Source organism: Asterias rubens, chromosome 6 (genome assembly GCF_902459465.1).
Source record: "Asterias rubens chromosome 6, eAstRub1.3, whole genome shotgun sequence".
NCBI classification, from domain to species: domain Eukaryota; kingdom Metazoa; phylum Echinodermata; class Asteroidea; order Forcipulatida; family Asteriidae; genus Asterias; species Asterias rubens.
In genome coordinates, this window is record NC_047067.1 from 9547725 (window position 1) to 9572434 (window position 24710).

The 24710-nt window shown below is 36.6% G+C and overlaps 1 protein-coding gene across 1 annotated transcript; it reads right to left on the bottom strand.

Moving 5' to 3' along the window:
- Positions 1-535: 535 nt before the first annotated feature.
- On the bottom strand, positions 536-23530 carry LOC117291540 (aldehyde dehydrogenase, mitochondrial-like). Its single transcript, XM_033773329.1, has 14 exons — positions 23213-23530; positions 21602-21706; positions 18849-18989; positions 16138-16217; positions 14224-14273; positions 13779-13840; positions 9144-9272; positions 8212-8325; positions 7820-7922; positions 6042-6226; positions 4866-5030; positions 4121-4278; positions 2092-2206; positions 536-1018 (listed from the first exon to the last, which is right to left on the bottom strand). The coding sequence occupies exons 1-14, from the start codon at positions 23315-23317 to the stop codon at positions 986-988; spliced, it is 1545 nt and encodes a 514-aa protein (XP_033629220.1). The 5' UTR covers positions 23318-23530; the 3' UTR covers positions 536-985.
- Positions 23531-24710: the final 1180 nt, after the last annotated feature.

Sequence of the window (24710 nt, forward strand, 5' to 3'; positions counted from 1 at the left end):
TGGTCTTTGACAATTACCAAACGTGTACAGTGAAACATTTCACACAATGATTTTGCAACGCTTACTTGGCATAACAGATATTAAAATATACCAACTGTTCAAAACGTTATTTCCAGTATAAGAAATAACATCAACAGTGTTTGAACCCCCTCGGCCCTTAATTCCTTCTAGCTAAACCGAAGACATCACCAAACTATGTTCCTACAACCATGGAGGTAGAAATAGCCTCCACGCTACAACCAAGCCCCATAACCTTGACATTTGATCTGATAAATTTAACTCACCACCGTGACCTATAACATTGATTTATAACCCGAAAGGAAAGGGAAACCCACACCCGAGTTTCAAGTCCCGAAAATGTCACATCTTACAGGAGCTATGGGCTGGAAAACATTAGCCGCCCCAAACCCAAGTGACACAAGTCCAAATGTCACTTCTGGAGTAAAACGAAAACTGACCGGACACTATACTGAAGGCCAAAAAAGGCATTGATAATTTAGACCTTCAACCTATTGACCTGAGAGGTACACAAAAATGTACCTAACATTTTTTTAAAATGAATATCAATATCAAAAATAGTTCCATTCTATCAAAGAGATCTAAATTTATACATCATGAGAACACACATTGTTCATCTAATTTAATCGTTAAACAACTTACGAGAATACTAGTCTAATAAGCTCAAAAAAATACATATCGATCTATAAGATTTAATGTAAAGTATTTGACCTTGGAATCTGTGTGGTAAAGGTCATCAAGTACCATGTACTTCATCCACCTTTCAACGCATTTATTTTATTCAATCTTTAGAAGTAATAGTTATAATAATAAGAGGTTTTTCGTTGCCTGATTTTTTCTTGAAAATAGTTGATTTTTACTTGTTTGTAGCTCTGCTATAAAAAGCATTTTGTCACAACATCTTGAAACCTTTCTTATGGTTTCGCCTGCCGATGGCTCTCATCCTTTCTTCTTATTACGACTGGATTTAAGAATTCTTCTGAGGGGTTCTCACAATAACCTGAAGAAAATGAAAGCATTTGAATGGTCAACAAATTAAAACTAGAAGGTCGGCAGAAAGACGACCGTTCTTTTTTGAAAGGGAAGATATACGTTTGGTAATCACTCTAAAAATTAATGGTAATTAAAACTTTTGGTTAGAAACCTACAGCAGCTTTCGATTGTATATTTACATAGAGCTATATATATATTGACTAGAGCCGCAATTTTTGTTAACATTCGGTGTGTGCGCTTACGTATGCCAGTGCCCATTCGTGCCCTGCGAAAACAGTAAGTTTTACTTGATTTACGTACAAAATTTCAAGCTTTTGTATTTGTTTGTACATAAACATGTAGGCCTAGGACATGCAATTACAAGGTGGTGGTTTGGAATCCTACCAAGCATAACTAAAATAAGTAATGTGGTCTAGTTACTGAATCACAATTTCTTGATTAATGATAGATAGACGTTAAACCAATGTTTGTATGAGAGAGATTGGCTGTTGCCAGCTTTGTGTATATATCCTCTTCTAGGAGTCTGCCAAATTCCTTGCACATGACGATTATTACAGGCACAGGACACTATTGGTCATTACTCATAATAATTGTTTGCGTAAAAACTTACTTGGTAAGCTATTGATAGTATAAAACATTGTGAGAAACAGCTCTCTCTGAAGTTAATATTTTTTAGAAAGAGGTACTTTCTCACTCAATTATTAAAAGGCCTGAAGCTTTTTGTAAGCCATCTGAAACCACACAACTTTGTGCAACACAACTTTGTTGACCAAGTGAATCCAAATTTTCACAGATTTGTTATTTTATGCATTATATATTGGGATACACCAAGTGAGAATACTAGTCTTCGACAATTACCAATAAGTGTCCGGGGGTTGATTTCACAATGAGTTAGGACTAGTCCTAACTTAGGACTAGTCCTAGGAGATATACAAAATGCATGGATAGTCCTAAGTTAGGACGAGTAACTGGACGAGTAACTCAAGATAAGACTAGTCCTAACTCCTTGTGAAATCCACCCAAGTGCCTTTAATACAGACAGACAAGGATCTCAGGGTGTGGTCGATAATTATCACTTACTGATTTGGTTTCCAAGTAGGAGTCCAAGGCAGCTTCTCCCTTCTCTCTCCCAGTGCCAGACATCTTATACCCACCGAATGGGATTGCTATGTCAAATACATCATAACAGTTGATCCTTTAGCAAATTAAAGATGAGAATCATTTATTAACATTATTTATTAACTGGCTGGAAGATTGCTGAACATATTTATAATTTATTAATTTATATACATAGAGCAAATTCCAATATAATTTTGTTCAAATGCCCTGAACAACAAAATATTAATAACAAATACAAGAAAATACACTACAGAACTATACCCAAACGCGCTATTACACACATTAAAATGATTAAAGGTTTAACAGCAATAAAATAACTTTTAGGATGAACAACTAAAAGTTTTGTGCATTTTTTATCTCCAAGAACTCAAAATGCAATTCATTCAAGTAGTGACCCTAAGCCTGCTTACAGTGGACACTATTTGTAATTACTCAAAATAATTATTAGCATACAACCTGATTTGGTAGCGAGTAATGGGAGAGGTTGATAGTATAAAACATTGTGAGAAACGGCTCCCACTGAAGTAACATAGTTTTCGAGAAAGAAGTAATTTTCCACGAATTTGATTTCGTGACCTCAAGTTTAGAACCTCAAGTTTAGAACTTGAGGTCTCGAAATCAAGCATCTGAAAGCACACAACTTCGTGTGACAAATGTGTTTTTTTTCTTTCATAGTTATCTCGCAACTCCAGCGACCAATCAAGCTCAAATTTTCACAGGTTTGTTATTGTATGCGTATGTTGAGATACACCAACTGTGAAGACTAGTATTTGCCAATTACCAATAGTGTCCAGTGTCTTTAAGATAATTCTAACGTAAAACCTGTTTTTTATTTCCAACAACTGAAATTACCTACTTTACATACATACACACATACATACAACATAATTTGTTATACCGCCATTCTATCGAGATCACAGCGGTGTGTGACAACACCAACTGGAGCAAGATAAATACAAACCAATATGAAAATATATACAAACAGCAAACAATCAATAGATAAAAAGGCATGATTTTGAGTATCTTAAAGGTAGTGGACACTATTGGTATGTAATTACTCAAAATAATTATTATTGGCATAAAACCTTTCTTGGTGACGAGTAATGGGGAGAGGTTGATGGTATAAAACATTGTGAGAAACGGCTCCTTCTGAAGTGCCTTAGTTTTTGAGAAAGAAGTAATTTTCCAAGAATGTGATTTTGAGACCTCAGATTTAAATGTAGAACTTGAGGTCTCGAAATCAACCATCTAAACGCACACAACTTCGTGTGACAAGGGCTATTTTTCTTTCATTATTATCTCGCAACTTCGATGACCGATTGAGCTCAAATTTTCACAGGTTTGTTTTATGCATATGTTGAGATACACCAACTGTGAGTGCTAGTCTTTGACAATTACCAATAGTGTCCACTGCCTTTAAAAACATTCAATGATATTGCAGAACAGAGCAGTACATGTAGGTGGGAGATTGTTCCATAATGTTGGTGCAACAAAGGAAAATGATCTGTCGATAATGATAAATCGCAATACAAATTCTAATGAAGGCAATGTTCAAAGGACACACAGAACAACTACTTTATAAGCAACACTGGAAGAACATGGTCAAAAGTGGCAATCTGAAATCCCGTTTAAAGGGGCATATTGCGTTGGATCGGAGAGTTCGTCAATAAAAAGCGCTTGACACCGTTTGATATGAAATGCATATATGGTTAGAAAGTTGTTTTAAAAGTATGCCTCAAAATTGCGTGGTTTTCTTTTTACTTTGCGAACTTACACGGTCGACCATTATGTTCTTGACATGTAAGGAAAACCCGTGTTATTTCGAGGCACATTTGTGTGGATCATTATATTTTACATTCTAAATAACTTTCTAACCATATGCAGTTGATAACAAAACAGCTTTAAACGCTTTTTATAGACCAACTCGACTGACCCAAGGCAACGTGTCCCTTTAACAACACTATCAATTGTAAAGTACATGTATACTCACCAGACAGTTCCGGCCCTGACCCCGTTAGCAATATGAAGAGCTTTCTCAATATCTTTGGTCATTACACCAGCTGCTAGTCCATAACTTGTCTTATTAGCTCGCTCGATGGCTTCATCCAACTTCTTGAAGCGAAGCAGCTGCTGCACTGGGCCGAAAATCTACAAAAAATTGGGACAAATTATAAGAAATAAATACAAAGATATTGTCAAATTAGGGCGACTGCCAACATAGGGCAAGATAGCTAAAATAGTAGAGCGCCGGCCCGTTAATCCTGAGGTCGTTGGTTTAAGTCCCTCTCTAGTCAATGTTCTTTGCTCAACCCAAAATCACTTATAGTTTACCCAGTCAGTTTCCCAGTTGTGGTTTATAACATTCTGAAAATAAATACTCCTGAATTGTTTTGACAGGACCAAAGAACTTCCTTTTAAATGAGAAATAAGGACGAAGTGAGATTACAAAGGCTCGAAACAGGCCAACAAGTCTGTAAGTAAACATAAAGACTGCAAACCCTTACTAGGTCGAGCATATTATTTTTGGTTTTACCCATATACATATACACCATTGTGTGTTAGCCCTGTATACTCGGTGATAATCATTGACCTTTGCATCAAGAGCAGTGTCTTACCAACTAGACCACCGAGATTGCCCGGTAGCTAGAGGCAGTTCGAATCCTATATTTGTATGTATTAATTTTATATTTTTTTAGGTTGAACATCTTTTACAAAAATGAAAGAGCAAGAGCTACCTCCTCCTTAGCGATGCGCATATCATCTTGAACGTCTCCAAAGACAGTGGGCTGAATGAAATAACCACGGTCACCAGCACGTTCCCCACCGGCCAGAAGTGTAGCTCCCTCCTTCTTGCCACTTTCAATTAGTCCCAGAATTCTGGTGAACTGTTCCTCATCAATCTGGGTGGAAATGTCAAACAGGGGTTTTAATAGAATAGTACATGTCATACAAATAGCATACAGATAGCATACAAACAGCATACAGATCGCAAACAAATAGCATACAGATAGCATACAAATAGCATTCAGATAGCAATACAGGTTGCATACAAATAGCATACAAATAGCATACAAATAGCATACAGGTTGCATACAAATAGCATACAAATAACATACAAATAACAAACAAATACATATCATACAAATAGCATACAAATAGCATACAGATCGCATACAAAACATCACACAAAAAGCATACAGATAGCATACAAACATCGTCACAAGGAGTAAATGACATACAAATAGCATACATTATAGTTTCTAACAACATCACACGAAGTATAATAGCGTTCATTTGGCTACAGTCTCTACCAATATAACTAGAAGTAAATATCATACAATACAGTTCTTACAAATATCAAATGGAGTACATGGAAATAGCAAAGGCCTATAATAACAGCTATTACCAATATCACAAGGAGCAAAAACGTATATTACAGTTCCTACCAAAATATCACAAGGAGTAAAAAGCATACATTACAGTTTCTACCAATATCACAAGGCGCAAATGTATACATAGCAGCAGTTGACTGCAAGTTTACACGGACAGTTTTAGGATTTTTAACTCACAATACATTGTAGAGCCAAGGTAATTATACCATAAATGAAAACAACAAACACCAAGAAAACAGCTGATTTGACCCCACACAACAAGCACAGTGTGTAGAGAACATTTACACAACATGCTTGTTTAAGACAGGCCAATCGAACAAGAATACTGGACCCAAGCTCTGGTGTTTCTGATCAGCAGAGTGTCGGTTTGAGTCCCAGTTGTGACGCTTGTGCCATTAAACAAGACACTGAGCATAGAAATACTGAGTGCTTTGATATGCCCAAATAGGGTGTGATAAAATGCTGTTTAAGTATCTAGTATTATTCTCCTTATTAATTCTGTAAATCTTCCTTACTAACCTGTGGGCCTTGTTCGTTGCTCTCATTAAATGGGTCTCCAACCGTTCGTTTCTTAGCTCGTTCAGCTGAGAGTTCCACAAAATCATCATAGATGTCATCTTCCACAAACGTGCGTGATCCAGCAGTGCAGCACTGACCCATGTTGAAGAACAGTCCAAAGTGGCTCTGCTCCACGGCTTCCTCCACTGAACGGGATAGAATGCATCAACATTATATTATTTCAGTTCAACTCAATTGACATTTATATCCAAATTGGTCAAAAATGAAGAAGAATTAACAACTTGAGTACAATTTGTTTAAGTCAAAGACAGTCAAGAACAGACCAAGAAAATAATTTATAAAAATATATATATATATATTTTTTAATGTATTGGATACGGAGCAAACCACTAGGGGCATTTACAGAAGCCAAGGTGATCTGAGCATGATTATCTCAACATTGAGATAAACTTCACTTTAATGGCAAGGCAGTCTTTTCCATTTATCAGTCAATCTGTCAAATATCGTAGTTAATAATCAGTTTGAGTGATAAATGGCAAAGTTGGTCGTAACCATAGAGTTATATATAAAAACTAGAGGGCGCACTGGTGATGCTTCCTGCACAAATGCGACGGGACCGCGAGAAAACATGCGCACCATTCTGCACGCGCGTTGAAATGAAGTACACGTTGGAGTTTGTGTTTATTGACACTGACGCGATCCTGTTTGTTCAACTTAGAAAATGGCTGCCTGCGCTCATGCCGGGGCGCGTATATAAGCCAGTGCGCCCTCTAGTTCTTATATATAACTCTATGGTCGTAACGCTACTTAGAAACCCTTTGCAAAACATTTCATAGATTAAAGTCTGTGAAGGCAGTCTGGGTACTTTTTGTAGGACACAAAACACAATGACCACAGATTTACATTAAACTCAAACAGTTTGAAGTTAATGATGATAGATAGCTTCTCATAAAATGTTACTTGCTGAGGTGCTGTAGTTTTTTAGCAATGAGTAAAACAATTTACACAAATAATTTTCAACTCGGGAGACAAAAATTGTTTGAGCATGTCGAGCGTATTTTTGTGACATTGTCATTTTTCAAAAACTACAGCAACTCAGCAAGTAATATTTTAAGGTAAGCTTTCTACTGCCATTATCTTCAAAGGGTGTAAGTTTAATGTAAATCTGTTAACACAGTGGTTTGTGTCCTACAAAGTAAACCCTTGAAATAACTTAATTAGAAAATAGCGGACAATGTCGTCTTTGAGTAAAGAATATCATCTCAGTCACGATATTTCAATATTTCCAAAAACAACATCGATACTGCAGTGTTTCTTCAATATCGTATCTTAACGATATTATCGTGAAATGGTCCAGGCTTATAGGAACTCGTTGCCTTGGATCGGTCGAGTTGGTCTTTGAAAAGCGTTTGTAACCATTTGTTATAAAATGCATATGGGTAGGAAGATGTTGTTAACGTAGAATACAATGATCCACACAAACATGCCTCGAAATTGCACTGATTTCCTTTTACCTCATGGACTAACATGGTGGGCCATTTATGGGAGTCAAATTTTCCTTCTCCAGAAAATGCCAGACTGTGTTAGTACGCAAAGTGAAAGGAAAACTGTGCAAATTCGAGGCATATTTGTATGGATCATGGTAATCTACTTTTAAAATACCTTTTTAACCATGCGCAGTTTATAACGAATGGTTACAAATGCTTTTTATAGACCAACTCGTCCGATCCAAGGCAACGTGTCCCTTTAAACTTTGTAATCCGACAGTTGGTACTTACAGTCACAATCCTTCAAGATGATATTGGGACTCTTTCCTCCCAACTCCAAAGTGACTTTCTTTAGGTTAGAACGACCAGCGGCTTGCTGAATCATGTGACCAACCTTGGTGCATTAAAACAGATCAATCGTTAATTACACATTTGTTGACATTTGTTTGGGATTGACAACCAGAAATGATTGAGTGCTTTGTACCTGATGAAAGTTTGATAGGTTTTCTGCTGTTCACAAGTCATATTGGAAGTTAAATTCTTCAGATGACTGAGAAAACATATCATTGGGGTTAATCCTAGTGGCAATAATGCAACACTGATGCCATATTTTATTGCTTTCAACTTGTAAAAAGAAGGAAAAGAAATGCATCAACATATCAACATTTATATTAAGTGTTTACCTCTGTAGATCCAGTAAAAGCTACTTTATCTACATCCATGTGTTCAGCAATGGCTGCTCCTGCTGTGGGTCCGTAACCAGGCAAAATGTTCAACACACCTGGTGGGTAGCCAGCCTAAAAATCACACATTGTAAATAAAATAAAAAAATCATAAAAATCCAAGCCTTGAATTTCACTCTTGAAGGGGTACAGCAATTTTCCTTTAGGTAAAGGCCACTTCTACGAGGAAAGGTTCAATTTGTATTGTAACTTTGCAAAGGGCATCACAGCAAAAGCACAGGGCACCAAGGCAATTGGATCGAATCACAGACCTGACACTTCCTAGAGGCAACGAAGGCGACTATCCTGAAAACATTGCTCTGTGATTTTCACTTTTTTGTTTTCTAAAAAACTTGACGACTAATGAAACTGAAACTTCAACAAAAAAAATTAGATTACAGACATCTTTATTCACAGTGAGTAGGGATTCATGTCATGGTCAAAAACTTGAACTACAAAAGGTATCAAGTCCCTTTAAAGACACTGGACACTATTGGTAATTGTCAAAGACCAGTCTTCTCACTTGGTGTATCTCAACATATGCATACAATAACAAACCTGCGTAAATTTGAGCTCAATCAGTCATCAAAGTTGCGAGATAATAATGAAAGAAAAATCACCCCTGTCACACGAAGATGTGTGCTTTCAGATGCTTGATTTCGAGACTTCAAATTCTAAACTTGAGGTGTCAAAATCAAATTTGTGGAAAAATTACTTCTTTCTCGAAAACTACATCACTTCAGAGGGAGCCATTTTTCACAATGTTTTATACTAACAACAGCTCCCACTTACTTGTTACCAAGTAAGGTTTTATGCTAATAATTGTTTTGAGTAATTACCAATAGTGTCCACTGCCTTTAAACTAACAATTATTGAGGAACCTACAAACTCACCTCCACAGCTAGTTGAGCAATGTAAAGAGCAGTTAGTGGGGTTTGTTCAGCTACCTTCATTACTACAGTGTTCCCTGTAGCCAGGGCTGGACCAAGCTTCCATGCTAACATCAACAGAGGAAAGTTCCACTACAAAAAGCACCAAGATCAAACAATTTTATTAAACTCAAATCAATTCAATTTAGTTGTTAATCATATGAAATCACATGAAATTTGTTTTCAAGTGTACATCATTTTAAAAAGAGCACATAAAACTAAACCAAGTATGTAGGATTTGAAACTTTATGGAAAGGTTTGCTGTAACACCATGAAATGACTCTCTCTAATGAGTTGGGGTGGTTCTGAAAAGAACAGTTGGTTTCAACTGAAACCAACGTTTCTTTTCAGAACCATCCCAACTCATTAGAGATAGTCGTTACATGGTGTTACCGTACACCAGGTACATCACAAATAGACAATTATATACACAATGAAAGAGAGAGAGAGAGTCATAACAAAAACCAGGATGAGTTGGTAAGGTTTATATAAAAAATAAAAATAAAAATAAAAACAGTATCTGAAAAAAAATATAGAGGATGTGACCCATGTTTACATTCAAACAGCCCTCTGTTGATAAAACACTGTATACGTTAGGTTTCGCCGGGCAAAAAGATGCGCAGTCATGGTAAGATTGCATACACTTTCTAGCTGGCTGCCAAAACACAAAGGTTTTGCCCAGCGGTATGCGCGAATCATGTTATGGTTTTCGAGTGACGTCAGAGGTCACATCGTCTATACATGACGCTGGATAGGAAAAAATATAAATCATTCTAAAAATTCACATACGTGTAGATTCACAAATAAATCAGTGTCTAAAATGCTACAAGTGTTAACGTTTCATCAACCAAAACTTTTTTTTTTTGGGGGGGGGGGGCACAGTTATGCATTTTTACCCAAAGCTTCTACCCAAAGCCGTAAATCCAGCAACAAATTGCATATGATTTATAGCATTGTTATTTGTGTCCCCATTCAAAACAGAGATATTTCCAATCCATCAGCAATTGGAAACATGCACAGTATTTATATATCGCGCAAAAATCCGCCTTAAAAAAATGCTCGAAAAGCAAATACTTAACAAGTAACAACAGTTAAAAAGTAAACACTAAACAATTTTATACAGAAAAATCAGCAATACTTTCAATTTACTCACAAATGACACAAAATTGCAAACTCTTATTAAGTTTTTATTTCTATTTTTACCAACATGATAAGATAGTTGACAAAACCAACTTCCAAATATATTTGTAAGACACAATGTAATAGAAAAGTACCGGTGATCCTGCTTTGATCCGTCATGGGTTACAGTAAAGCTACTCATTGCTTTACGGTTGGCAGGAGCCATTTTGTTTTTAAGCAAGGCTATCAAAATTATAGAAAAGCTGTTATTATAAATCCTGAATAGGCATACATACAAATAAGTATGGGGTCAGGTTGGCTCAGTGGTTTATTTCCAGCTGTTCACCCCTTAGGCATGATTCATCATGCCTAAGCTCACCCCTGTTTGCCCTTTTTTGAGTCATGCCTAAGAACTATTTCTTTGCAAACAAAACACTGTCAAAATGCAAAAGGCCATAAATCATAAAACTATTCAGTACAAATTTCAAACAAACCTGGTCAAAGTTGACCTTGATACCCGAGTAGAAACCTTTTTGCAGTAACAAGCATATTATTCATAAAGTGCAGGGCTTCATCACTCAGACATATTCTTTAAGGGAAGAACTGTAAATTGTTTTTTGGAACCATTCGATTGTTTTAATCCTATATAAATGTAAACAATATTTTAAAAAGTGTAAAAACATAATTTCAAAAGCAGGCGGTTGCTTTTGAGATATCGCTGAAAAGCTCAAGCAAATATGTGTATATAAAAAGAATAAATCCTAATAGAAAAACACAATCTGAGAAGCATTACTGATCAGATTTAAACTTGTTGGCATAAAAACCGATATGTTTTCTGCGAAGTGAAACATTTCTCAAAATGCTGTATACATGTTCTATCAAAACCTCTTGTAGGATTCTAACCAAAACCAAACGTATCACCTTTGCTTTAAACGGTTTGGGTACTTTTTGTACACAAAAGACAATGTCTTTTTTGGGGTTGAACAAAGAATTGACTAGAGTGGGATTCGAACCAACGACCTCCGGATTAACGTGCCGGCGCTCTACCCTATATTGCAATGTCCCTATTTTGTCTATATTTTTGTTCGGGGGTGCCAGTCAGAAGCTGTTCAACCGTTAACTGCCCTGTAGCGAGGAATCACACCCAAATTACGATACAACCTGGGAAGTGGCAGCCAGGGCATCACCTAAAGGGGATGCGACTTTTTGTTTCAGATATCAATATAAACCACAGGGAAACTGACTACGTAAGTTTTGAAATGATTTTGGGGGTTGAACAAACAGTTGACTAGAGTGGGATTCGAAACAATGACCTCCGGACACGTTAATCCAGAGGTCGTTGGTTTGAATCCCACTCTAGTCACTTCTTTGTTCAACCCCAAAAATCAAAACACAATGTCCATAGATTTACATTAAACTTACACCGTTTGAAGATAATGATAGTAGAAAGCTTACCTTAAAATATTACTAGCTGAGGTGCTGTACTTTTTGAGAGATTAGTAAAACAATGTCATGAAAACACGTTTAACAAAATAACTTTTGCCTTTAGAGTCAAAAATTATTTTTGTGACTTGTTTTACTAATTTCTCAAAAACTACAGCACCTCGCCATCTCAGCTTTTTATCATTATTATTTTCAAACTTAGACATGCTTCATTGGCCAGTGGAACTATATGTATTGAATAAGCATTGGAAAAAAATACTACTTCTGCTGGTTTGAATTTTGTGTGCATTCTAACCTCATATATTTCTACAGGTTCCCTGTCGCAGATAACAATGATACAATTGAATTTAAACCCCTGGACACCTTTGGTAGTTGTCAAAGACCAGTATTCTCACTTGGTGTATCTCAACATGCATAAAATAACAAACCTGTGAAAATTTGAACTAAATTGGTCGTCGAAGTTGCGAGAGAATAATGGAAGGAAAAAACACCCTTGTCGCACAAGTTGTGTGCTTTCAGATGCTTGATTTTGAGACCTCAGCGGAGGTCTCGAAATCAACTCAAATATTTTGGTGAGAAATTACTTCTTTCTGAAAATCTACAATACTTCAGAAGGAGCTGTTTCTAACAATGTTTTAAACTATTAACAGCTCTCCATTGCTCGTTACCAAGTCAGTTTTTACACTAACAATTGTTTTGAGTAATTTCCAATAGTCTCCAGTGCCTTTAACCTCACAGTGATAGTAACAGTACAGGGATCAAAGTTAACACAGTGGACCGCCTGCCCTAGGCTAGTGATTTTAGGGTCGGGGTCAGTAAACTTATTACAACCGTACAAGTCCTGCGCTCTTGTGTCTTTTATTAATAACACCTTACTACATTTTAAGTATAAAAATGAGAAATACTAAATATCTTTCAATTTCGTTGAGTATTGAAGCATACCCATAAGAAAAATGAGATAAACCTCCGTCTTAAGGTCCGGTCCCACTGCAGCAATAACGAGAACAATAACAACGCAAAGAGAACGCATTCTATTGGTTGAATGAGCGTGTGCGTATTCTGCGTGGAGCAATTCAACCAATAGAATGCGTTATCGTTGCAGTGTGACTCGCTGCAGTGTGACTCGGCCTTTACAGCTAGTTTGCAAAAAAAACCAGCTCAAATGTCAAACTTTTTGAGATATTGTTCTTTGCGATTTGATTCTGGTCTTGAAACAATGGTCCAGTAATAGATTTGAGCAACAACCCCTGCAGTCGAGTGGGTTGTCCACACCCCCCCCCCTCCCACCAAATTCAAGCACTATCATACATAGCATTCCAGACTTGGCACCGCCAAAACATAGGATTCGAACAGCCTCTAGCTACCGGGCAACCTCGGTAGTCTAGTTGGTAAGACACTGCTCTAGAATTGCAAGGGTCGTGGGTTCGAATCACACCCGAGTAACATGCCTGTGATATTTTTTCACAGGACTTTGGAAAGTATTTAGTATACAGTGCTAACACACATCGGTGTATGGGTAAAAAAACAAAATTAATATACCATGGTCTTGTTACAATATTTGGAGTTTATTCAAGTCAAGTCAAGTGAACCCAAATCATTCATATTTTTACCAAAACATGTTAGTTGACAACAATAAAAACAATACAATAATCGTTTTGATATAGCTCTTAACACACCTGAAGGGTGTCCCTAAGCACTGCCAACTTTGGTCACCATTTAATGCATTCCTTAAACCATTTCAGCTCCCTGGGGAGTATACAGCCTTTTCAACAAATACACACTACTAAGCTTAATCAATCACAAGAACCATCTCTGCCCTCAAAGGTACCCATTTACCCCCCTGGGTGGAGAGAAGCAATTACAGTCAAGTGTCTTGCTCAGGGACACAAGTGTCATGAACGGGACTCGAACCCACACTCTGCTGAACAGAAACAACGGAGCTTGAGTGCGGTGCTCTAATCCACTCTATCACCACACCCCACATTAAAACATAAATTTTGGAAGGTAAACAAACAAAATGGAAAATTGTCAACTTACTGGAATAATCTGTCCACAAACACCGACTGGTTCTTGACGTGTATAGCAGAAGAAATCCCCATCTAAAAACATTGAACAAATGGAACATGTTACCAGATGTATACTCCCAACTATTGATGTTGAATAACTTCCTGCATTCTTTTCAAAGCGAAGCACACCTTTGGTAACGGTCAAAAACCAGTATTCTCACTTGGTGTATCCCAACAAAAGCATCAAATAACAAATCTGTGATAATTTGGACTCAATTGGTTATCGAAGTTGCAATGAGATAAATGAAGGGGAAAAAAACACTTGAGTGCTTTAAGTTGCGTAATAATTTTGTTTTTATTCTATTGATTCAGTGTTTTGCTTAGAGGTCTCCCCAGGGTAAATGAGAAATAATTATTAATAACATGAACTTCTATAGTACATTGCAATATACTTTACTCATTAAAAGAAAACTTACCAACGGGAATGGTCTTTCCTTCGATTTTGTCAGCCCAACCAGCATAGTACCTAAAAAATAACAAAATATATTATTATAAGATATGATCTTAATTCAAACCATCATTGCCCTTGTTCATGTAGTCTTGATTAGCGACGTTCTTTCTTTTGTTAACCTACCCTCCAATATGGCAACACAAACTACAGTTTATCCCCTATTTGTATCACACAAACATCATGGCCCAATTTCATTGGGCTGCCTAAGCACAAAAAGCAGCTAAGCACGACAAAATTATGGTTACCAAAATGAGGTTACCAGCCAAAATAGCATGTCACAAGTACAATACGTCACTGGGATGGTATCCTGCTCAATCTTGCTGAGCAGAAAATTGCTAAGTAATATTTTCTGCTTTAAGCAGCTCTATGAAACTGTAACCAGATTACTTCAAAGTGAAATGTTTCTCAAAATGCTTTATATTTTCAAAAACTGTATCTGAAAACGTACACCAAAACGCAGTCAGCCAATTTTGTTTGTTTTCAACCAATTTGTTTACATGCTGAAAATTGTTTCACTATTTTCTTCTTACACGACAAAGTCGGCCAAAATTTGCACAGGTTTATTTCAAGCACATGTAAAGTGGTTGATCATAACATGAACACTGTTTGTGACTATTTTGTCAGTTGTACCAATCCTGTATATGTCATTAAAATTAACTGTGAATGATTGTCATAAAGATGAAATACTGAAAATATCTGATAGTTCCAATGCAGTAATTATCAGTTGTGAAATGTGTATGATGGTCCCCACGTAATAATCAAATAATAAAAACATGCATGTATATAGCGCTTAATACCAGGTTTCTAAGCCCTGCACATGTATACAGTTTACTGCGCATCATATTTAGCACCTAAACTTTTTTTAAATACATGTAGTTTTAAAGCCATTGGACCCTTTCGGTACAGAAAGAAAAGAAAAAATTTCACAGATTTACAAATAATTTACAGGGTTTACAGAAGGTAATGGTGAAAGATTTCTCTTGAAATATTAGTCCATGAAATGCTTTACTTTTTGAGAAAACGGTAAAACAATATAAATTCTTGTTAGCGAAAATTACGGATTTGTTATAAACACATGTCATGACACGGCGAAACGTGCAAAAACAGGAGTGGGTTTTCCTGTTATTTTCTCCCGACTCCGATGTCTGATTGAGCCTAAATTTCCACAGGATTGTTATTTTATATATAAGTTGTGATACATGGATACTTGGGACTTGGACAATACTGTTTACCGAAAGGGTCCAATGGCTTTAAAATGTTGTGGTTATTTCCGCGAAGTTGAATATGGCATTTAAATTTTTCTTCCTTTATCCTGGGGTTTTATTGTTGCAAGCCAACCTTCCACTCTAGTGGGTACAGTATTATTATTGTGGTTAAATGTGTTGAATCAGTGGCACATCCAAGATTGAGAAAATACCTCCAGGGATTGTTTGGGTGCACCACTCTATGCAGTCACACTGCCTTTACAAAAAATTAAAAAAGAGGCAGGCTATGTTCACTTCCTGTGTTTTGGTCTTGAGAACATTTGAATTCGAATTTGAAGCTGGACCGCAGACCAGTGATTTTAGCCCCGTGCCCCTGACAAGTCCGCCAGTCTTGTGTTTTCCCATTGAACAATAACACCTCACTGTCTAAAATATCCGGAACAAATTTATGCTCAAATAATGATGACTTTAAGTCAGGTACTGGTACGGTCAATACAATTCCGTTGAGTATCAAACTAGACCAACAAATGACACAAATGAAATAATCATTTTAAACTCTCTAGAAAAATTGTTTTAAGGACGATTTTGGTCTTGTAAAATAAATTCTGGTCCAAGAAACAGCTTGAGCTACAAGCCCTGTGGTCTTGTGGAACTGATGCTGAATTGTACCTTACCTCAGGCATTTAATGACCATCTGTAAATCTACTGCTATAGATATAGAATATGGTTTCCCATTGTCCAAAGTCTCCAAGCTCTGTAACACAAAAACATAAATATGGTTGAAGGCAAAGTAGACCTTTGGTTTTTGGAACTGTTTGATCGTATAAATTCTGTATAAATGTACTGTAGTTGTAACAATAAAACTTTGTGAAATTTTTTAAAAGGTGGTTGGATTTTAGAGATATTATTATATTATATGGTCAGTTTACTGTAAAACCAACATATTCCAAAAATGCCCCTTGCCCTACCTCACCAAGCTCCTGAACTCCTAAAATCATTTTAATATATTGCTAAATTTCCTGGTCTTAAATGTATATAAATGTAGTCAAACTGTTTGTACATTTCTGGCAGGCCCTTGTTTTTGTGATTTGTATATCAAATGTTCACTATGTATTTTCTATTGTAAAGCTTTTTAATAATTATTGTAATATTTTTAATGAATGTAAATTATTGCTGCGATGGAATTTTTAAATAAATAAACCATTCAGAAACCATTCATAACAAATCTGGAGTGGTTATGTCCACCCTGGACGAATAACCCCCATAGGAATACACAATCTGAGAAGCTTTATAGTAGTAATTGTTCCCTTCTCATATTCAAACATATATTTTTTATAAGCACATTACTTCGACGTTAAATATTTCTCAAAATGCTTTATACTACCGAAAGCTGCTGTAGGCTTCTAACCAAGCGTTTCTATTGCCATTAATTGTAAAAGTGAGTACCAACTGTATACATTCCCTTTAAGTGTAATTAATGTAATGAATCTTTTGCTAAGACAAACTAATGCCAGGAGTGCCTTTTGAGATGAAACAATTATCTGATGAAAAATGCTTTTACCAAAATATATTTGACTTTAAATTTAATTTTGACCTATACAACATTTCGGAGTAACATGGTGGCTCGATTATCAGTGCACATTCCTGTCAGCGTAAGTTAGCAATATGCATTTTTGTTTTATAACTGTGTTAATTAATTTTTGCATTTATAAGGAACCACCTAAGAAGGAGTCAACGCAAAAGACAGCAGCATGACTATCGGCAACTCCACATCAGACCAGGAGTGCCAACCGTACTTGTACCAGTCGGTGGAGCCAGAGGGTTAATACGAACCGCAAACGGCAATCTGGTCCAACACGTACAATTTTGACAGCTAGTCAACAGATTTGCCCCATTTTTACCACCTTCGAAAATGTTTACACAATTTTTAAGGACACGAGCTTGATCCTCAATGTCTTATGCATCAGTTCATAACACTCAAAACACCATTGAGGAAATATTTTAAAGAAAAGGGACAACAACTTACCAGCTTACCTTGTATACATGTATTTTGTACATGTGATTATTTTGTTTTCGATTATACTATTTAGTCATTTGTAATTGTGTTCATGTGACTCTGTCGTAATTTTGATTATAAAGTGTACCAGACTTTTGGAGGCAACGGCCTGAACTCAGGAACCATTTTTCAAATTGGCTAAGATACATTAGATGAACCAGTGATTATTTTACAAGCAGCTAACTTTTTGTGCTTCATTCATGTTTGTCGGTTAATGTTACTGGATCATACAGTATTTTTTAAAAATCATTTCAACTGTTTTTAAAATGCCAAAATAAAACAAGTTGATCAATTTGTGTGCTGTTTTTTGTCACATATGCCATTACATGACATCTCATTCATGCAAAGTATTGTTGTTACTTGTACCACTATATTTTTTGTCAACTTTTACTATTTATCATCATTCATATCTAAACTAAACTGGAGTTTGGAGGAAGAGTCAGCAATACCAAGCATGAACAGTTTATTTTCAACCATTCCTGTAATATTTATATATCACACGATTGAATAAGTGGTTGTTATTGTATTCATACCTTTGTTAATGTGCTGAAGAAAACATGAGTACATGTACATGTACTTATAAAATAAAACTTCATTTAGTTGAACTGTTTAACTCCAACAATTGTATTGTGTACTATAAGACTGTGTACATAAGTTATCCCTCCATTGTGTGAAATGGTCCAGTCCATTGACCTGTTTCACAAAGAATGTGTGTGCTTTGTACACAAGGTCAAATCCCCACACTGCACACACACACACACACAGAGGAAATGGGATTTGTTGCACGAAACCAAGGCAAAGTTGTTCATATGTTGGTGTGAACAGCCAATTCACAGCGGTTTACAGTAACAAAAGAACTGTGTCTGGTCAAGGTGCCCAAAAGACCCCCTCGTGTTTGAAAAGACATGAATCCAAATGTTTGCTCATATATTCAATGATTCATGCATTGGGCATACAAACTCACAAGTACAACTGAGCAAGTTTCAGCACTGCATTGAAACATAGAGCGACATCATTTATAGAAGGAAATTTAATCATTGAATCTGAACATTCACAGACCTTAAAGTTCGCTCTTGAAGGGGTACAGCAATTTAAGGGGCACTTCCATGAGGACAATTAGTATTGGAACTTTGCAAAGGGCACTACAGCAAAAAGCACAGGGCACCACAGCAATTGCTGTGGGTGCTGTGGGTTATCTCGAGGCCTGCATTTCATGCAGGCCTGGAATTTTTTGCTTTTAAAAAAAAAAGTGACCAGTGCAGAATAAAAACAGTCTTGCCCTCTCAAACATGGAATTCCAGCAGGCCTAGCATTTATTGTGAAACCTACAGCCAAATAGTTTTGGTCCCTCTCGATCAAGTCAGCCAGTTTGCTCAGTAGACGTCCCCTTGTTGAAGCGTCCATTGTCCGCCATGGTGAACCAAAGGCAAAGGCTGACCTGGCTGCCTGCACTGCTAGCTCAACATCTGCCTATTCAATAAAAACGAGTCAAGCATAATAATAAAAAGCTTACATGTACTTTGACCCACAATGTCTAACCATTTTATAGCGCTGCTAACCGTAAGCACACGAAAAGGCATGCTAAACCTTCCGGTGCTTACCGCACAAAAATAAATGACAAAAAATTTGCTTACCGTTAAGCAGCGCTATCAAATTGGGCCCAGGAGGCTTGGTTCAGAGGGTGATTTGACAAATCATTATCATGAAGAATTCATTTCAGAGCATAATAAGTAGAAATGCATGTTTTACACTCGCACCTGTCTGCAACGGGTGTAACACGTACTTACTGAATCGTCATTCCATATAATCCAAAAATCATTGATCTAGGCCAGTCAGTTTTCAAGTTCTTTGCCTTTGTAGGATTTGAGGCATTACGTGGTGAGGGAGGTATCGATATATATTTAGTTCGTGGTAACACTCGCCAGGTAGAGTTTGTTCTTAAGAGCACTGCCTTGCTATATTCTACTACCATGTTTCCTCGGTGTGTTCACATATATAAATGTAAACCCAAAACATTTTAGAGCGCACACAGTACACATTACCACACAGGGCTCTGTAGGTGTTGCATTTGGGAACTTTTTACTCCAATTCGAAGAAATTACATGATAGCAACCTTACTGGGTCATTCCGTGTCAAATCAACCAGTGGTCCCCAGGTGACCCTCTCAGATTTTGATGAAACTTCATCAGAATGATTGGATGTTGCAAAAATGAACACATACAAAAAAGACGGGCGGGGTCTTTTTGACCTTTTTCTGGCTGGAACCAACTTTGGGCCCATGCTATTTCTAAATTATTGCATTGGTGAGCTTATAATTGCTTATGGGTATAAACATGCACCCATAGATAATACCTAGGGAATATAGGATTTATTTGACCCCTCATGTGGGCACAGGGTGACCCCAAAATTCACAAAAAACATTTTCGGCTGATTAAAGTGACTACTTTAGGTGACCATAACTAGAAAATTAAAGGAGATACATCTAAATTGAGTGCAGATTCATGAAATTTGGCAAAAAGTAAGATGGAATACTGAATTTGAGCTCTCTACCTGGTACAATAATTAAATTATGAGCTTTCAAAGTCGGAAATTATCAAAAAAATCACTTTTCGCGTCCCGCGCGAGCACAAAATGGCCGCCTCGACCAAATTTCAATGGGTCATATCTCGCAAACGACATGGAGTATGACTTAGCTTTTTTATATGTGTTCATTTGAGCCACATTCAATCATTCTGATGAAGTTTCATCAAAATCTGAGGGGGTCACCTGGGAACTTTTCTGAAAACTGGTTGATTTGACACGGAATGACCCTACTTTATGTTACCATCATTTTAAAGATTGGACCTTCTTTTCAATGATAGTAAACTTGAGTATGGAAGATGAACATGGACGCAACAAATGGCCTTGGTGTTTTGAAGTTTAAACTAGAACGTTTTTTTCTGTGAAATATTTGCCTCCAAAATGATGTGAATAATTCAGGAAAACTGTATCTGAAAACCTAACAACAAAAAATAAAAAAAATTAAAGAAAAATACCCTGGTATTTCAAGACGTCGATGACGTCAAAATCTAATTCTGAGGTCTCAAAATCAAATTAGTGGAAAATTACTTCTTTCTCCAAAACTATGTTACACATGTACTTCAGAGGGAGCCGTTTCTCATAATATTTTATACTATCAACAGCTCCCCATTACTCGTTACCAATTAAGGATTTATGCTAGATAATTATTTTGAATAATTACCAATAGTGTCTAGTGCCTTTAAGTTATTATCCAAGTGTCACTTGGAGATTTGTATATTATTGTATTTTGTCCATCTGGACAGGCAGGGCGGACGATGCTATTAAAGAGTATTTCGGTGAAATAAGTGAGTGAAATTGAGGTTTTTTTAAATAATTATATTCATTTTAATAATAAGTCTACTTATTGTTCAAGTCCTGTAGGATTTGAAATTTGAAATTTAAAACTAAGAAGAGAAGTTTTTATATATATCTGGTTTATTTATTCACTGCACTGGCGGCCAAGCGGGCCAAAAAGGTACATGTACAAGTACAAATAGTTCATATATGTAATAAAAAATACATACAAAAATGTTATTGTTTTAAAATTAATTGCAAGAACAACCAAAAAAAAAAAAAATAATTATAAAGTTTAATTTAACTGGCAATGGCAGTCAGGCAATACAAAAGGAACACATTACAAGTAAACCTGAAACAAATAATTCAATGGTTGTGAATATCTCTTTTTGAGTAGTGTTGGCTCTGAAAAGAACTGGTTGTTAACCATTCAATGTTTCGATCAGTAGGCCATAGGCTCTATTTTAATAATATTTCTTTGCTTTTTACCCCACCATATTATTATCAAGAGCACTTTGAGGCCTAGCATAAGGTTTTAAAACGTTTTATTCTTTATTAATTATTATTAAAGAAAATAAAATTAGCTGTTGCAAACAACTTACCAACCAAATGGACCGAGGGTATAAATGCAAAAAATAGTTAATGGTCTGACGTTTTGACCCTAGCAGAGTCTTTTTCGAAGGCTTAATAAATACAAATAATAAAAATATTAAATATTATTTACCGACCTTGTCCGCCTCTGCCACATCACATATTATCTCTTCAGTGGCAGGGTTGATGGTAGGGAACGTTTTACCACTCACAGCATTATGCCACTCGTTGTTGATGAAGATCTAATACAAAATAAATTAGAAAATAGAATTAGCTGACATTATTGCAAAGTACAATGTACGGACCAAGTCGTGAGTTTGTACGTTTCAACAACAAAATTTTTTGTTTTTTTCCGGCATTGCCGACCAGGTGTATTGCTGCTGAATGAAGAAAAACAGTTTTTGAAATGTACCAACTCACGACTTGGACGTACATGTACTTTGCACGTGTGTTTACTCTACGCATTGCAGGCAAGGTCTGCCTCGATTGACGTCACAAAAGGGGTAGGCGGAGTCAGCACCCCTAAACAACTTCATATATTTTTTAAACATATAAATCGTGACAAACAATTACTAAAAAAATTGTTTTATTGTTCGTAAGCATATACTCTTATGTTTGAAAGAAAAAAATGTCTATTTCCAGGTGACTTTAAAATGCTGATTAAAAACACTATGGACTTCATACTGACATTGTAATCATTTTCTGTTTTTGATTTGTCCTTAAAAATCTAATTTTCCAATATTTTGGTACTCAGCTTTGTCCACAGATTTACTTTAATCTTACATGGTTTAAAGACAACGATGGTAGAATGCTTAAAAAATTTACTTGCTGAGCTGGAGGTGCTGTTTTGAGAATTTGGTTTGAGAATTTGGTAGGCCCTACTTGTTTGTCGCTTGATTGCACTTTTGAGTTCACAAGTTAGATCGTATATTGGCACTTTCGGACCAAAAAAAAACACTGTACTTGTTCGACCTTGGCACTGACAAAAGAGTTGTGAAAGAGCTAATTGCTGGGAATTATGCCTATTGAAAAATCACACAATTTTACTACATATTCCAAGAACAAATATTCAACACTTGTTTTCTTTTTGTTTTTATAAAAATTGTGCACGCAATATTACCTGAATCAAGCATTGTTAACATTATAATTCCATAGTAATTTATTTTATTTAAACAAAATTGGTTTATTGTAAATCACATTGCATTAACAAAAATACTTATAAGATAAATCTATACAAAATAAAACATACAAAAAGTTACTTTATTAAAATTCAGAAAATCTGAGTAAAAAAATACAGAAATGCACACTCAGAAAAGACAAAAGTCTGTAATTTAAAATTAAATCACGTAGATAGTACCAAATTTGATTTAAAAAATGTGTTCATAATTATCATTTAAACCCAAATGGTCACTACACTTGCTGATAAATAAAAACATGAATCAGCTGTTTTAAAAAAAAAACCTCTTGTTTACGTCAGTAAGCCCCCCCCCCCCCTTCCCCTCCCCGCCCACACACACACGCAAGCTAAACTTTGCCACCACATCAAAACGTGTGCAATGTGGTAATTTGCTCCATTAAATATGGAGCTGGTGTAGGATGCCTAGCCCGGCCTTGGCTGGTAGGACGTCATTCAGGAATTCTCATTCAGGAATTCTCATTCAGTGCCCGATAATATAGCCATGGTTCACAAACAGTATTAACAGTTAACGGTAGCACATAAACCCCTCAAGCCTGCAACCTGGCCTTACCTTATTGAAATGAACTTCAGGTTTCGTCTGTGGAACACTGGAGAGACAGCGGATCCACGCCGAATTCTTTCCCGCAACAAACAGGCGGTTGGCTGCTCGCAACATTGCGGACGACGACGGGTCTAGATAGGAAAGGTGACAGCCAAAAACTCGACGGCAAAGACTGTTTTTTGAGTGTGGATGAGTTGTTTTGTGCGCCTTTCTTCGCTCCTGTACCACACACAACCGTGTACTTACAGTGTGACGACAGCAGTACTAAATGGGGGTGTTTTTGTTGTTTTGTGATGATTTTCGTGTCCGAAACGGCGACTTCGGCTACAGCTACGGCTAGATCGCGCGCGTCTGCCTATTCTTCAACACTGGTAGTGTAGACGCGCTGATCTAGACGTGTAGCTGTAGCCGAAGTCGTCGTTTCGGACACGGCCTAATAAAAGTGCAGCGACGAACGCAATGAAGTGAAAGGACGCCCTCACCTGACGTGCTCTATCTAACCAAACGGGCTTTATTCCCATCAATATTATTTTACCCTCTCTCGTAGCTAGAATATACTTCTATTTGTGAGAAGCATTAAAAATATACTACATAGTGAAATTATTGGTGATTTCCACCATGTGTAAATCTTTTGGGCGTTCATCAGTTGCTTTTCAGAGGCAAAAGTCCCCCCCGCGCCCTTGATTTCGAGACCTGACCTGAAATCTGAGGTATCGAAATCAAATTCGTGGAAAATCACTTCTTTCTCGAAGACAACGTCACTTCAGAGTGGGCCGTTTCTCACAATATTGTGTACTATCAACATCTCCCCATTACATGTAATCAAGTTTTATGGTAATAATTATTTTGAGTAATTACCTCATATGCAGTAGGCTAATAAGTTATAGTTAATTTAGCCTTGACTCAAGGCTGTTGGTAGTCTAGGTTCCTAGACCATTGGTGTTGCGTGGTCACACACAACCAACGTTCCGATTATGCACGGCAAAAACTGAACACGCTTGTAATGAACGAACGCTAGCGGGCGCTCTGTTTCTCTGATTTCCTGTGGGGAGATCCGGAAATCAGAGAAACAGAGCGCCCGCTAGCGTTCGTTCATTACAAGCGTGTACAGTTTTTGCCGTGCATAATCGGAACGTTGGTTGGGTGTGACCACGCAACACCAATGGTCTAGGAACCTAGACTAGCGGCTGTTGGCGTTGTGTGCCCCTTTTACAAAGAATTTACTTTTACCTACAATATTTTTTTCAATACAATAATTATTACAAAATCTTGGCCCTATATCATTCAAGCTGAGAGTGAGTGATAGTGCATGGTTGAGTGAAAGTTGTCTTATGTAATGTGCAAAGATATACGTGCAACAATAAACCCCAAGTGCATAATATAATAGTATAAAATAATGTCAATTATTACATGAACCAAAACTATCTTCGATGTTTAACCAAACAAAAGAAATATTATTGTAAAAGTCTATAAAAAAGGGAGTTTTCAAAAATGCAACACCGCATGT

Excerpts from the sequence above, each read along its gene's own strand:
- LOC117291540 (XM_033773329.1), bottom strand. The coding sequence starts at position 23,317 with ATGTTGCGAGCAGCCAACCGCCTGTTTGTTGCGGGAAAGAATTCGGCG. Across the intron at positions 21,707-23,212 it reads CTGAAGTTCATTTCAATAAG|ATCTTCATCAACAACGAGTG; the intron begins GTAAGGCCAGGT and ends ATTTTGTATTAG. Across the intron at positions 8,326-9,143 it reads TTGCTCAACTAGCTGTGGAG|GCTGGCTACCCACCAGGTGT; the intron begins GTGAGTTTGTAG and ends TGTGATTTTTAG.